The sequence below is a fragment of the Mixophyes fleayi genome, chromosome 11 (assembly GCF_038048845.1).
Source record: "Mixophyes fleayi isolate aMixFle1 chromosome 11, aMixFle1.hap1, whole genome shotgun sequence".
Classification (NCBI taxonomy): Eukaryota; Metazoa; Chordata; class Amphibia; order Anura; family Limnodynastidae; genus Mixophyes; species Mixophyes fleayi.
Window position 1 is genome coordinate 76,997,204 of NC_134412.1, and position 15,454 is coordinate 77,012,657.

Here is a 15,454-nt window from a genome sequence, read left to right on the forward strand (position 1 = left end):
TTTCATTTATGCGGTTGAAAGTTTGTGGCTCAAGTTCACTGTTGCAGTTTGGGGATGATGTCCCCATTTCGCGTTCTGCAATCCCGTTGGAACCGACGCGTTTGAGCTGGGTCGCACATGTGCAAACCGGCTTCATAGCATAAACCGGATGGAGAAACGATATGTATCCAGTTCTGTCATCTCTTATTTATTATTTAGCTCTATACTGGGAATACATTTTAAAAATACAAAAGCCCTACTTGTAGATTAAGATATCATAGAGGCCAATGTTAGTGTGTACAGCCAGGGGGCGCTATATCCAGCTCTACTAAGTGAAAGCCCCAAATGGAGCAATCATTATTTCCATTTTCATCTTGAGTTACGTGCAGTTTGCACTGGCTGTGATGACCACGGTGAAGTGGAACTAGGTATTTTTCCCTAAAAAATATATATTTGTTTTAAAAAATACTATTCTCTGAAAAAATGTAATGTGTAGTTTATTATTATACTATTTGTGTAATACATTCTCAGGCAAACGAGCAGTCTCCTTGAACATGCTTATGGAGTCTGTTGCTCCCTAGTATTATCATCATTGTTTATTTATAAGGCGTCACAGAATCCGTAGAGATGTATAACCAAGAAATTGTAAAGAAAACAATATACAAATAAGTTAAGGGGTAAGAGAAACCATAGAGTCCGTAACAATCAATATAAGAAGAGACAATAGAGAAAGAGCTACATTAGAAGTTAGGACGGGGCTTGTGAGAGTTAAAATTCAAGAGGGGCAGGGAAGCAAACGGAGATATTATGGGTGGTGGGTAGAGAGAGGAACAGGTAGGTGGAGTGAGAGGAGGGAGTTATTTAGGATGGGCTGGGGTAGGAAATGGAGACAATAGGGATGGAGAGAAAGGAGTGGAAGGGGAAGATGGAGTGTGAGGAAGGACTTGGCTTAGAATGTGGCGAGATAGGTAAGCGTGAAAAGGTGAGTTTTGAGGGAGCGCTTGAAAGATTAGAGGTTGGGGGGGGAGTCTGGTCAGGCGGGGCAGGGAGCTCCATTGGAAGGTAGCAGTGTAGACAAAATCCTGAAGGCGGGAGAGTGAGGTGTTGATAGGAGGAGAGGCGAAGGACAAGACGGAGTGGGTGAGTAGAGGACTATTTCTTGAGAAGTTTGGAGATCTAAGAGGACAGATTGAAGGGGGGAACAAACGTGTGACAGGCAGGCCAGAGAGGGGGATAGTCTGAGAGAAGTACAGGGAGGCTCCTTGATGTTTTATATCGGCAAAAGAGATACAGAGTAGGGTAAAGTTAAGTTAAAGGACCACTAAACCCCTAAATAAAAAAATTCGGATGTGAGCCATGGACACAGGCAATATCCTGATGGGACGTCATACAGGCCAAACATCTGATTCTTCAGGTATCTTGCGACTTACCTGCCCCTTTGTATGAGTAAACCAATCCACACTGTGCTACAAAGCAAATCTGCAATGTTGTCATTCAAAATGCCTAAAGCATATATAGTTATTCCTAAAAATTAGCTGATTAACTGAGATCGAATCATTAAAAGGAATAGCGTTTATTTTAGGGCCACATTAGTGGCGATATCTGGCCATGTGACAGCGGTCAGATATTGGGAGGTCAGCGTTATATAGCGTATGTGCGAACATCTTTCAGAATCCTTTACGTGGCACTATTTTGGTAGTTGCTGGATAGTTTCAATTTGTGGCAGACGTGAGTGCTCTGTCTGTGAGGTGGTGTTTCTCAGATACACGCTCAGTACTGTATGATCCATGTGTCTGCTGCTGTAACAGAGGAGGAGAGTTCTGTGCAGCATGTGACATTAGGATGTGGGTGGTCTGAGCTGGCCTGTCACTGTGACTCACACTTGGCCTGGTCAATTAAGCTCATTAAAAATAAATGATCTATCGGTATCCAGCAGCAAATCCATCAAACGGCCCTTTTTAAATAAAATATTTGTTCAGTACTTCTAAGTGGGCGTGTATCTGTAGCACATTAGTCATAATTGGTCGTTGCTGCATACATCTACTTTCTGTAAAAAAAAAAAAAGAAACATATTTGTTTTCCTGCTAATTAGCTGTTGGAGTTTAGTCACAAGGCTGATCTAAGTAACAATTCTGCAATGGTGTTTTTATATATATATATATATATATATATATATATATATATATATATATATATATATATATTAAATATATATATATATAGAGAGAGATATATAGAAATATAGATAGATATAGATATTGGTGCTTTTTTTTGTAAGAACAAAGGTGCTGGAACTCACATCACGTGGTCAATCACTGTACACACACCCACACACGTCAGTTGTGTAACGAAACTTAACAGTCATCGCCTGCAGTAGGCACTTGGCGCGCGACCACATGACCAATCACAAGCTGAGCAGCGCCACAAGCTGAGCAGTGTCATCATAACCAGCGCGGACGAAGTACGCATGCATCGAACTCGACATGCACCGTTTTAATGACTTTGCCACTGACCTGCTACGCTCAACAGGGCAATTCAAGTCCACATGGACCAAACATCAAATGTTGCTTTTAAAACTTGGAAAAGCCGTCAAAAAAAGGTGCTAGAACTCCGTTCCGGTGAGTTCTATGACAAAAAAGCACTGTGTGTGTGTATATATATATATATATATACACATACACACACACACACACACACACACACACACACACACACACACGTGTATATATATATATATATATATATATATATATATATATATAATATATATATGTGTGTGTGTGTGTATGTATGTTACACCATTATATCCGGCCACAAAGCCTCAAGGCGGCTTATAACTCCAACACACCCTCTGTGTCATTATAGCAGTCTAATATTAGCTGAGCTCTATATTTGAACCTTGAACCCTGACCCCAACAGAAACTTAATCATAAGCCCGAGCCTATTTCACAAAACTTAAAAATAGTAAGAACCTTTATATATTGTTATATACTGTGCAATTTGTACAGTGGAGACATAAAAACAAAAAAAAATCTTGCCTGTACGACTCTCTGGAGTAAACTCTGTAAATATCGCTGAATAAATGACGCCAGCGGCCCTCAACACACAGGAACACGTTACCCAATATGTGCGTTATAGCTGGGAATGGTTCAGGAGGGGGACAGTACGGAGCCAGCAGGGAGAGTCCCTGTGGTTATATTCACTACAAGTATTACTAAAGTAAGCATAACTTTTATGTCACAATATAAAATAATACAATTAGACATAAAATATTTGTGAAAGCGAGATACGGTTATGTAGCATCAAATTGAAGTAAATAGTTCAGTTTAATATGTCTCAGCGGCGTATTCGTTTAATTGGCGCTGCATACACAGTGCAGGGAAAACTAACTGGTATATATTAACAAACAACCTGACGCTGTACAACTAGTAAGCTTTATTGTTAGGTTCTTCTCTACATGGGATAGTATTATTTTGCGCTGTATTCCATTGCTGCTACTACTAAAATATCCAGGTATCTCTCAAACATTGCCATTGGTGTCTGCGCTGGGTGTTATCATTTACACTGTACATATCGGGGAGAGGTCTCTGCCTGAAGTCTGACGCCACTGATGTCACTAAGCGGCTTCACGCGCCACAATTGTACTTTATACAGGATCTCTGCTGAGCTGTCAGTAGTACACACTCGGTATTCCTATTGTAAATCGCTGCAGAATTTGCTGGCACTATATAAATAAATGTTAATGATTAGTGGTCATTTTATTATTGTATGTTTGACACATTTTATTTTTTTAAGTTGGAAGTTTCCCCTCATGGTTTTTAAAAAAAAAACAAAAAAACAACACACTACAGTGCAAAAAAGTAAACTATTGAAGGCTATTTTCAAAATGAAAGCGCCATTGAACGTCTCTTCCCACCCTTGCAGTCAGCCACATTCCGCATCTTTAGGACACTTTAACTTATACTGATGAAGGACAAAAAGTTATAGAGCAGAGCAGTGCGTGTCAGTTAATCTTATTGTGTCACCAAAACCAGGCCCCTGTGAAGTCATTCACCAATCCCCAGCCTGTACAAAGCATTTGTGTTACCTTGGAAACTTGACAACCACTAACATAAGCTCAGGCTTTCCCCTCTTTTATAATAATGTAAGACAGAGAAGCTCCACCGTCATAGGAAATGTCTAAATGTCTGAAGGATAGAACAGACTTCATGCTGGGAAGGTTCATTGAGGTAGAAACACATGAGCTATTTCAGGTATATAACTTCACTCACTGATAACGTGTTTTCATTAAGTCAGAAGAGTATTTATTTGTTCTGGAAAGAATCATTTATAATACACAAATATAACCACTGAGAGACTGCTCAGCTCAGCTGGACCAGTTTTGGCACTAGGGTACCAGGGACATGGCAACCACTGAGCGACTGCTGAACTCAGCTGGACCAGTTTTGGCACTAGGGTACCAGAGGCCGGGCAACCACTGAGCGACTGCTCAATTCAGCTGGACCAGTTTTGGCACTAGGGTACCAGGGTCAGGGCAACCACTGAGCGACTGCTGAACTCAGCTGGACCAGTTTTGGCACTAGGGTACCAGAGGCCGGGCAACCACTGAGCGACTGCTCAACTCAGCTGGACCAGTTTTGGCACTAGGGTACCAGAGGCCGGGCAACCACTGAGCGACTGCTCAATTCAGCTGGACCAGTTTTGGCACTAGGGTACCAGAGGCCGGGCAACCACTGAGCGACTGCTCAACTCAGCTGGACCAGTTTTGGCACTAGGGTACCAGAGGCCGGGCAACCACTGAGCGACTGCTCAACTCAGCTGGACCAGTTTTGGCACTAGGGTACCAGGGGCAGGGCAACCACTGAGCGACTGCTCAACTCAGCTGGACCAGTTTTGGCACTAGGGTACCAGAGGCCGGGCAACCACTGAGCGACTGCTCAACTCAGCTGGACCAGTTTTGGCACTAGGGTACCAGGGTCAGGGCAACCACTGAGCGACTGCTGAACTCAGCTGGACCAGTTTTGGCACTAGGGTACCAGAGGCCGGGCAACCACTGAGCGACTGCTCAACTCAGCTGGACCAGTTTTGGCACTAGGGTACCAGGGGCAGGGCAACCACTGAGCGACTGCTCAACTCAGCTGGACCAGTTTTGGCACTAGGGTACCAGGGTCAGGGCAACCACTGAGCGACTGCTGAACTCAGCTGGACCAGTTTTGGCACTAGGGTACCAGGGGCAGGGCACTAGGTATCTCGACTTGGGTAGTCGGAGCAAAATTAAACATTGGTTTATTCATAGGCAGATTACTGTACACCAGCATACATCAAGTGCTGAAGTGGGATATTCACACTAACCTGGGCAGGCACACACAATGGGAGCACCTTGACCAGAGACTTGTGTACCGCTACTGACTCATCTTGGGGTGAGTGACCTTGTGGTATGGAACCACCTTATCTCCCCCCTGGGCGTTCTGCTGGGAGGACTCTGCCGAGCTGGGCAGTTGGTCAGATGAAACAATACATGGTAAACACAATGTACAACAGAAGGGGATGGGGTCTGTTGCACCACAAGTGTAACATTTTAGTGTAAAATTGTCCTTGTCCCTCCATCCACACGACCAGCCTCCTAGAACCACTGAGACCAGGCAGCAGAGGGATAACTTGTGTATAAAGAACTTAACCTAGGAACAGTACTACAACCGATCAGTAATATAATAAGCAGCAAAACATACAGTGCATAAACATAAAATACAAAGTATAACATAACAGGGAACTTGTCCACATGGGGATAAGAATAACCACCATGTTATACCGGTACTAGACTAGGGGGTAAATGTGTCAAGCTGAGAGTTTTCCAGCGGGTTTGCCTATAGCAACCAATCAGATTCTAGCTGTCATTTTGTAGAATGTGCTAAATAAATGATAGCTAGAATCTGATTGGTTTTTCAAACCGGCCGGAAAACTCTCAGCTTGATACATTTACTCGCAGGAGTCTCAGACCAGATGAACCTTTATTGCCCAGTACCCACCTTTCACCTCAGTAGTGTTTACACCACGGAGTGAAATTCTTCGTCACTTTAAAGTTCACCAGTTACCTTCACGGTGGAAGCTGCAATTTTGTGGTCTGAACCAAGAATCGCGTACAGCCTATCTGTTCACTAGGGAACAGTGACATCAGTGATACTCCAAATAACTCGCCCAATATCCAAGGGGCTGTAACGATAGATCAGGAACTAGTCACATTCATCACTCTGTGATGAGGTTGTTTCTTTTATATTTATACGCAGCATTCTTATTAGCATTGATTAAGCCATTTTGTGTCTCGGTGATGTCATTGGTTATTAAGGAATCGATTGGGTTAAACCAATATTAGACTGCGGCCAAAGAATGTCTGCCTGCACTGTGTGTAGGTGACAGCTCACTATAATCCAGCCTGGAAGGAGTTAAGTACATGCTTAGGGCGGGAACGAAGGGGAACATCTGCTGCAAATAATCATCTTTCCCCTGGGTTCTCTGTGCAAGCGTCACAGCCGGCTCCACCCGGCATTGTGAAAAGATGTCATTTCTAAGCTGTAATATTGGTGGGTCCAGTACAGCCAAAAGTTTCTGTAATTGAACACACTGTTCTAACAGATACACCCTCAGTGCACCGACCTTACCTAGCGATGGGTTGTAATGTTCTCAGCCCTGTTCAGGCCACTCTGCCACCTGTCCCAGTATAACACATAACTTGCACCCTCTATAGAAACGTGTGTGCCTGCTGGCGTCTAGTATATTGATGAGGTAATATTTAGTGTATAGGTGTATTTAAAATACAATCATTAGTTAGTGATCAAATTCCGTAAACAAGACATGAAGGAGATTGTGGTGCGCCAAGTCTGCTGAAACATGCTTCAGCACATCGGTTCCCCGGCTACACGGCCATGGACACTATTCATCATCATCATCTATTTATATAGCGCCACTAATTCCGCAGCGCTGTACAGAGAACTCACTCACATCAGTCCCTGCCCCATTGGAGCTTACAGTCTAAATTCCCTAACACACACACAGACTAGGGTCAATTTATTAGCAGCCAATTAACCTATTAGTATGTTTTTGGAGTGTGGGAGGAAACCGGAGCACCTGGAGGAAACCCACACAAACACGGGGAGAACATACAAACTGCACACAGATAAAGCCATGGTCGGGAATTGAACTCATGACCCCATTGCTGTAAGGCAGAAGTGCTAACCACTTAGCCACCATGCTGCCCATACTATTGACATGTTGCCTATTTTGTAGCAGTGATTCTTGAATCAAACATGAGGAGGTCTGTGACAACGTGGAATGTTTTAATATTGTGCTGAAATACGGGTGAGCTATTACAGATTAACACATTTATTACTTATGTGTGTTCAGGGATCTAGTTTCCTCCCTGTGTATGTGTTTTAGGGAATTTAGACTGTAAGCTCCAATGAGGCAGGGACTGATGTGAGTAGCAAATATTCTCTGTACAGCGCCGCAAAATTGGTGGCGCTATATAAATGATGATGATATTGTTCACCTGACCTACAATCTCATGGTTTAAACTAGTAACTAGTCTTAGAGATCCCAGCCCTCTCTAAATGGAAATCTTGCTAGTTATACACTTATTAATCAATCACTATTGTCTTCATATGGTAATAATGGGAAAATATGAATATTAAAATCTGGTAAGTATTTAGTTGACGATACTTGGCATTGATTTCCAAGGATGGTTTGCCGTGAGGCTGATGGCTGATTGCAGATAATGTGTGATGTGGATCATCTATGCAAATAATTCCCCTACAGCCCTGAGAATATGACTCAATTGATTTTCATGATCATAATACAATTACATTGCATTATAGAATCATTCAATAAAACATAGGTCTGCTCTTATCCCCTGTGTCAGTACAGCTGATTAATTGATTAAGAAAAGGACATTCAGTGGCAAAACCTTAAATGATTAATCTCCCACCGTGACACTGCCTTTGGGAATTGGGAATATTTTTAATAACTACAGGTTCCTTTAGCTATGTTCCCTCCATGATGAACTCTTTATAATTTATCATTTTGCACTTTTGAGAAAATTCCGCTCGTAGTTTGTGCTTTGGTAAGACTAAACCTTTCCGTTCCTCCAGCCAAACTTTTTATCTCTATATTATACTTAGAGAAATTGTACAATTTTTTTTTAATTTTTTTTCTTAAATACCATTGCTCATAGTTTTTCTGGGAACTCTTAATTATACTGCAGGAAACCTTTACCTATTATGCAAAATCTGCGGCACGGTGAAAACACTTTAATCTCCACAGGTGTAAACATGATGTCATTTTTTTTTTCTTATTTGCCGTAAGTTTTGCCAAGAATAGCTTGTACAAATCTGTTGTGTGACGGAACAGACTAGACTGAGCCTTCAACTCAGACACATGTATTAAAATGATTGTGTAATAACGGCAACAAAGTGCAAATACATTCTGAGGTAAAATGTCATGAGAAATGTGAAACAATAGTGAATATATGAGTAAGACATATATATATATATATATATATATATATATATATATATATATATATATATATATATATATATATATATATAAGCTGAGAAGCCATTTTATGTTCTTTGAATATTAAAAGTACAGTGCAGATTGGCTGTGTGAGGTATGTCAATATTAGCTTTGGACTTTGCCGTGGTCCTTACAGCATTTTCATGAACTGAATATTGTTGAACATGGAGTAATTATAATCACTATTAGTAGGTGAGAATAACCGTATAGAGTATGTGGATGTTTTCACCTGTGCTGCAGCGCCCCCTAGTGGTTATGTCTGCACAACGTAAGCTGTGATTGGGCTAGGTGTATAGAAGTCTATTTTATTTTATTTTTTTACCACTTACTGAAAACCAAGATGCCCATATAATATATACAGTTCAGTCCATAAAATGCAACTGTTGCTTTTTTTTAGTTGTCGAAATCAAGTAAAACAATTTTAACAGCAGAGTTTTACTAATTCATATATCCCATTTACAACAGTACTCTGAATTTCTAGAATAAAAGTAGCCACTCATCCCGATTGTTGCCAATTGTACTTAATTTATAGGTACAGACCCATGTTTAATATATTTGTAGATATTGCAAAACTGAAAACTACTCACACTCCACAAGATACGGTATCCTCCGCCTGCCCGTCAGGAAATTATTTTGGCATATTGGCACTCTGAGTTCCTATATGTACGGGATATTTCCTGCTGTGCATAGTCACATCCTTTCACAGATTTTTCACAATGGACAGTGTACAATCTAGGTATACAATGCAATGTGGCAATAAATAGTTTAACACATGTTAACTTAAGGACACAATTTTACAGGGCTTGTACACGCGTGTTATTTTACGTGTTCATCTTTCAATCTTCTTGACTATTGGTTGTGCTTGAATACTGATGGTCTGAAAAATGATGTAAGTGAATGGTCCTGTGCACATACCCTGTTTGATTTTGACACCCCGGGAAAACAATCCCAAGTTTCTGGCGTTTGGAAGAATTAATAAGATCAGGTTAGTTGTGTATCTAGCTGTAATAGTTGAAGATATATACTCTGATTTTCTGTAGTACCATAAGATGTGACGTCATTTAACAACATAGTTTCAGAAATCGGAAAGCTAGAGTGATCCTTTTTACTAAAATTTTCATGTTTGAGTGTGCCCATTGCTTTAACAAATACTCCTTCAGTAATAAGTAGTAATAATACTAATAATAGTAAATGATGTAAATGATTTTGAGGATAAACACAGGAAATGAAGTAGGAATGAAATGAGTGATGTAATAGATAATGTTCAGAATGTTTTCTTAAGTGATATTATGAAAAATGACATCAGATTTGTATTATAATAGAGCTTCAATTGTGCTCCTAGGGCCATTTTTATGTTTAATAAAGATTTTTAACATGAGTTACATCACTACTCTGCAAATATAAGTGATGACATCACTACTCTCCAAATATAAGTGATGACATCACTACTCTCCAAATATAAGTGATGACATCATTACTCTCCAAATATAAGTGATGACATCACTACTCTCCAAATATAAGTGATGACATCACTACTCTCCAAATAGAAAATAAATATTTTACTTACAATTTTAGAGACATTCATGTATGTGTGCATTCATGTCAGCTGGCGTTGGCCGGACCCCAGGAATCTGCTGGCGCCTTATTTTTTGGTTACAGATTTTAATTGATGCACCTGTTCTCCGGCACCGTGGAGTGACCAGTTTGCTCCTAGATTTACGTCACTAACTCTTAATGTTTGCAAAGTTTAATAGTTACTTATTTAATCATTGTGCTGTTTTTCCTTTATGCTTACACTCAGGTGACAATATACACAGCATTTTTCGGATATTACTGTAATATTGTGATTTTATCCTTTAAGTTAATTAGCTCTTTTAGTGTCATTGCTAGAAAATGCTTCAGGATTCATCTACCATACATGTTACATACGCTTAGCAGTATTTGTTACCTACTTAAAAACTAGCAGGTGTGATGCTTTCATAGTTGTTCTTTAATTGTATCTGAATGTCTCCACCTCTATATAGTATGTTCCCTCCAGCACCACGGGGAAATTTGCAGAGATTTGAATGTGTGTCACTAACAGGTTATTTTAATTTTTTTCTCCAGGGACTTACAATTTTGGGACTTTACCTTCAAAAGTAAATCCTTTGCTTACAAGCAGGTACGGAACGTCTACCTATCCGCCATGGTCGTAATAATAATCCTTACAAACAATAATGAGGTCTATAATAGACAATAACATACCTCCCAACTGTCCCGATTCAGGAAGGACAGTCCCCGAATTGAAGTGGAGATGTTGCCTATAGCAACCAATCAGATTCTAGTTATCATTTATTTAGTACATTTTACAAAATGACAGCTAGAATCTGATTGGTTCCTCTAGGCAACATCTCCACTTTTTCAAACTCACAGCTTTATAAATTTAACCCCGGGACAGCTTTGGGTAGAAAAGTTGGGAAGTATTCTGTTCACTGCTGCTCCTGCAATGAAGGTGTTTGGAAGGAAGGGGAGAACGGGGTAGCCTAGCAATTCAAAAGCGCAAGGCCTGCCCCCATTGTGGAGTGACCACGCCCCTGCCCCAATCTCACCAAATTAGCAGACGTTTACTTCAGAGAAATGCAGTTTTGATAGTAAATCCCACACACCCTGCACTTCCTGTCACCTACACTCAGTGGTGAAGCCATGTGGTAAACTGAGCAGTATTCATCAATTTACTATCATCCAATAACTGAGGCACAAAGTGACCTAGGGGTTCCTAGTGATTTCATAGGCTACAGTCTTCATGGATACTGTCTCAACCCACAAAATGGCTGCCTCCACTGAGGCGACAGACGCACGTAAATCACACAGCTGTGCTGCGGACCTTTCTCTTTAGTCAAACTGACACTGAAATATTCATTTAAATCAATGTGTTCACTCCAGGGAAACATACTAATAATGTTCACTGTCCCTAAGCTATTGTCAAATGTGGCATCTGATCTGCCTGTATCTGGGTAACCTTTCAGGTCAGGAGGATGACTAGTGCACTGGTTGCCGTGGGTCTGGGTCTTCTCACGCCGCAACAAATTTCACTTCATCTGGAGACTCGTGAGGCCCCTGTTTTCCCAGGAAGGCTCATCGCTCCGCCCTGTGGGCTGTTTCTGAAAGAAGTTGAATACTCAGAGTTAGGTGAGTATCGTAATAGACAGCAGGTGCGCATCCGGGCCATGTCTTGCTCAGCGCCTCTGCAGCAAAGGATTCTGGGATATAAGAGACCATGTTATTTTGGTGTAAGTCATGTCTGAACATGATTAAGGCCTGTGTTATAAGAGAACCAACATTGCTTAAAGTGTGTATGTATCCCAAAAAAACCGATCTGTAGCACTGTACAGGAAGCATACAACAAAACAGTACATAGCATTACAATACAATACAGTAATAACATTGCAGTACAATGCACAACACACAATACAATGAATCATATTCACCTACTCTCCTGGAATGTCCGGGAGGCTCCCGATTTTCAGGGAGTTCTCCCAGAAGAGTAGGCCCCTACTGGATCCTGGACAGAGGGAGGGGCTTAATTAAGTGAGTTGTATTTAAGCCCCGCCCCCTTGTGTGCAATATTGTCTCTATGCCCCCTCCCATCAGTAACTCTTGTGATCCCGTTGTCTATAGATCCTTGTGATCAGTCGGGGATCAGAGCAGCCATTACTCTGGAACCCTGGAGGTGTAGATGCCAGCAACAGCTCATTTACAAAACTACCTAAGATTGATACGATCTTTGCACCCCATTTTTTCTGTTTTGGATATATTTTTTTTACTTTTATCTACTCTCATTCCGTCCCAGCCCATCAAATGCCTCTGTGATGTCACCCGTTCCTAGTGATTTCATAGGCTGCATTCTTATGAATATTGCAAAATGGTTATGTGTGAGTCACACAGGCTGCAACACCGTACATTTGGTTTTGTATTAGTACGCCTGCCTACCACTTTGCATCCTTTTTAATAAATTAAACATTTTTGTAGTTGTCCTCAAATTCTGCTGCACTTAAGTTTTTTGGTTTTTTTATTGAACAAATGTGAGCTAAAAATTATCTTCCCTGACAAAATGCATCCCGGAGAATACAAATTGAGCCCATTAACCGTATAGGACAAGACCAGGGGTATATTTACTAAACTGCGGGTTTGAAAAAGTGGAGATGTTGCCTATAGCAACCAATCAGAGTCTATCTGTCATTTTGTAGAAAGCACTAAATAAATGAAAGCTAGAATCTGATCGGTTGCTTTAGGCAACATCCCCACTTTTTCAACCTGCAGTTTAGTAAATATACCCCCAGATCTTTGTGAGCTGGTGCAGAACACCGGTCTTTATGTGGAGTAGAAATAGCTGTGCGCCCCTCCGTGAAGCAAGTGATGCACCCTTAAACTGCCCCGTTCTCAACCCTTTATCTCTTTACAATAACCTTGCTCTGTAAAGCAACACCCAATGGTGCTCTTACACCGTACTTTGCAAGGAGCATCCTAGCGCCACCCAACTCCTCCCATTGCGCTCTGCAAGTTTATTCTCCCCGCAAACGGCGCTGTCTTGCTTTGAAACCCATGCACTTTGGGTAGAATCTACACCTCAGCCCTATCATACTTCATGAATGAGGTCCACAGTGTCTAGGCCTGGTTGCATTTTAATAATTGCACTTTTTTGGGGGGAAGGTTGGGGCGGGGAGTTCAATTACTACTGCTGTGATTTGATTGTGGTACATAGAGCTTCCATTGCTGGGAAGCAGTCTATCAAAGAACCACTGCGGGGCGAGGACAAGATTCATAGCTCATCCCTGTGTTTGTCTCGCACAAAGCCTGCAGTCCTCTTCATTTAATGAAGCCCCGTTTAGCGAGGACAAAGGAGGAGAAAGCTGCTTATGGTAATTATCCTGCACAACTGGCAGAATGTCAGCGCACACTCTCTTGTTTCATCTTCTTACTTATTAGTGTGAATGAGGAAGAGAGAAGGGAAAGCAGACACAATGACAAGTCTGTTACACCACATCTACACGTTCCAGCTCCAGTTCTTCATTGTCTTTCTCCGTCCGTGCTGTATAAAGGCACAGCTGGTAATATAATGGAAGAAGAACAGCCATCAGTACACATCCGGGTGTAGAGCTCTCCTGAATAATGCCATCGTTACACCACATGGATGGTGGAAACTGCCATCAGAATAGGATGAATAATCTCACAGCGTCCTCTAATTCAGACTGTAGACTTTGTAGTTAAACAGTGGTATTTTACTGCTGGGAGCACGTCCGTTGCTGAGCAGCTCTGTTAACTTTAGGAAGTTTTCTGGAGATAGAAAGTGGGACGAACGTGATGCCATAGTTCTTTCCTATTTTACAGTGATGAGTATAGATATTCATTATTGCAGGCACAAATTAATTGTGTCTGAAGTAGTAACATATTTGTAATTCCAATGAACAGTGATATTTTTTGTGAGTCATTGATAGCTCAAAACCTGTAGAACTGCTTGATCTAGGAATGAAAATAATCCAGAGTGAACCTTTTTGGGCAATAGTGGCAACATAATATATCTCAGGGACCTCGCCACTGCTTATACATTACCTCCTGTGGAGACGCATCAGACCGCATTATAAAAGAAGCAGCATTAAGCAGTCATGAAGTCCAAGCAGAAGGCTCACTCATGGCTGTCTGTCCGAGCTGGTCCAGTCACTGACTAACCTGCGACATAGATGGAGTGTGCGCTCAGTCACTCTATCACATGACACTAGGAAGAGTAAATTGTTAGGCTCTAGAGCAGTGGTTCCCAAACTGTGCGCCTAGGCTCCCTGGGGTGCCCCGGCGATCTCACAGGGGTGCCTCGGCCAGGGCCAATGATAAGCAAGGCGGGGGACTACTTGGTAATTATTTTGGCTTAGTGGTGCCTTGAAGAAATTATGGAGACCCTAAGGGTGTCTTGAACTGAAAAAGTTTGGGATCCACTGCTCTAGAAGGTCACGTCGCCCTCTTCTGGACAACCTGTGGCCCCAGTGCTCGGGGGAGTGCTGGTAAATTTTAGCACGGGGGGCAAGACTCGACTCAGCAACCTATTGGGAACATTTGAAAGGCAAAATAAATGGTGGACCAGTGACCCAGCCCAACGTAGCCCATTATGGGACCAGCCTGGGGGCAGATGCCCAAATAGCCAACCCCTGCTGCTATTAACCTAATAATACCGCAGGGCATCATATGTTCGGGTCAGACACTCACAGCTCCCAAGGTTACTCTATATTAGATGAGTAAACTACAGAGGCAATACCCTATTCATCTCACCTGGGATAAATCCTGGTCCTCCGGTAGCGCTCCCCCAGCCCAGTTAGTTTCCTGTCCCCACCCTTGTTATAATTCAGTTGCATTTTCTCATTACCACCATTTATTTCTAATTTTTTGATGAGCCGCCTGTTACCAACTGCCACCCCTATGCAGTGGCTTCCTCCACCTAATCCTAAATCCAACCCTGTATGTGACACATCTGCCGTTAGATGACTTACTGCTCTTTAACCATCTGTCCCTTTTACATTCTTTTAGATTTAAAGACAGACAAGACTGAGCTCGGAAAATGCACGTCGGGGAACACGTGAAAACCAGAGACTTTTTACCTTTCTTAAATATGTTTTTTAACTTAGTCTTTTATTAAATATTTTTTTAACATTGTCGTTTTTCTTATGAAAAAATGAAGAATTATGATTTACAGAATGTCGACAGGGGGATTAAAAAACAAATTTACACATAAACAGCCAGGAGATGGAGTGATTTGGGGTGTAAAATGTGGAAGAACATTTATCTATGCAATAGGTGGTTCAAGTTGGTATTGATGTCCCTTCAGAGTGTTTGGTGTACAGAGCAGGGAATGACACACTGCAAGCCCTGACTGGGTTCCCCT

General features: G+C 41.6%; 1 protein-coding gene across 3 annotated transcripts in view; it reads left to right on the forward strand.

Annotated features, from left to right (window-relative positions):
* PUSL1 (pseudouridine synthase like 1) overlaps nt 1-15,222 on the forward strand; it is a 65,188-nt gene extending 49,966 nt beyond the window's left edge. For all 3 annotated transcript variants that reach the window (XM_075189743.1, XM_075189745.1, XM_075189744.1), the window contains 3 exons: nt 10,654-10,708; nt 11,553-11,715; nt 15,100-15,222. In XM_075189743.1, coding sequence (XP_075045844.1) covers nt 10,654-10,708; nt 11,553-11,715; nt 15,100-15,152 — 271 coding nt within the window. In that variant the 3' untranslated portion in view covers nt 15,153-15,222. The remainder of the gene's footprint in view (nt 1-10,653; nt 10,709-11,552; nt 11,716-15,099) is intronic.
* The last annotated feature ends 232 nt before the right edge of the window (nt 15,223-15,454 follow it).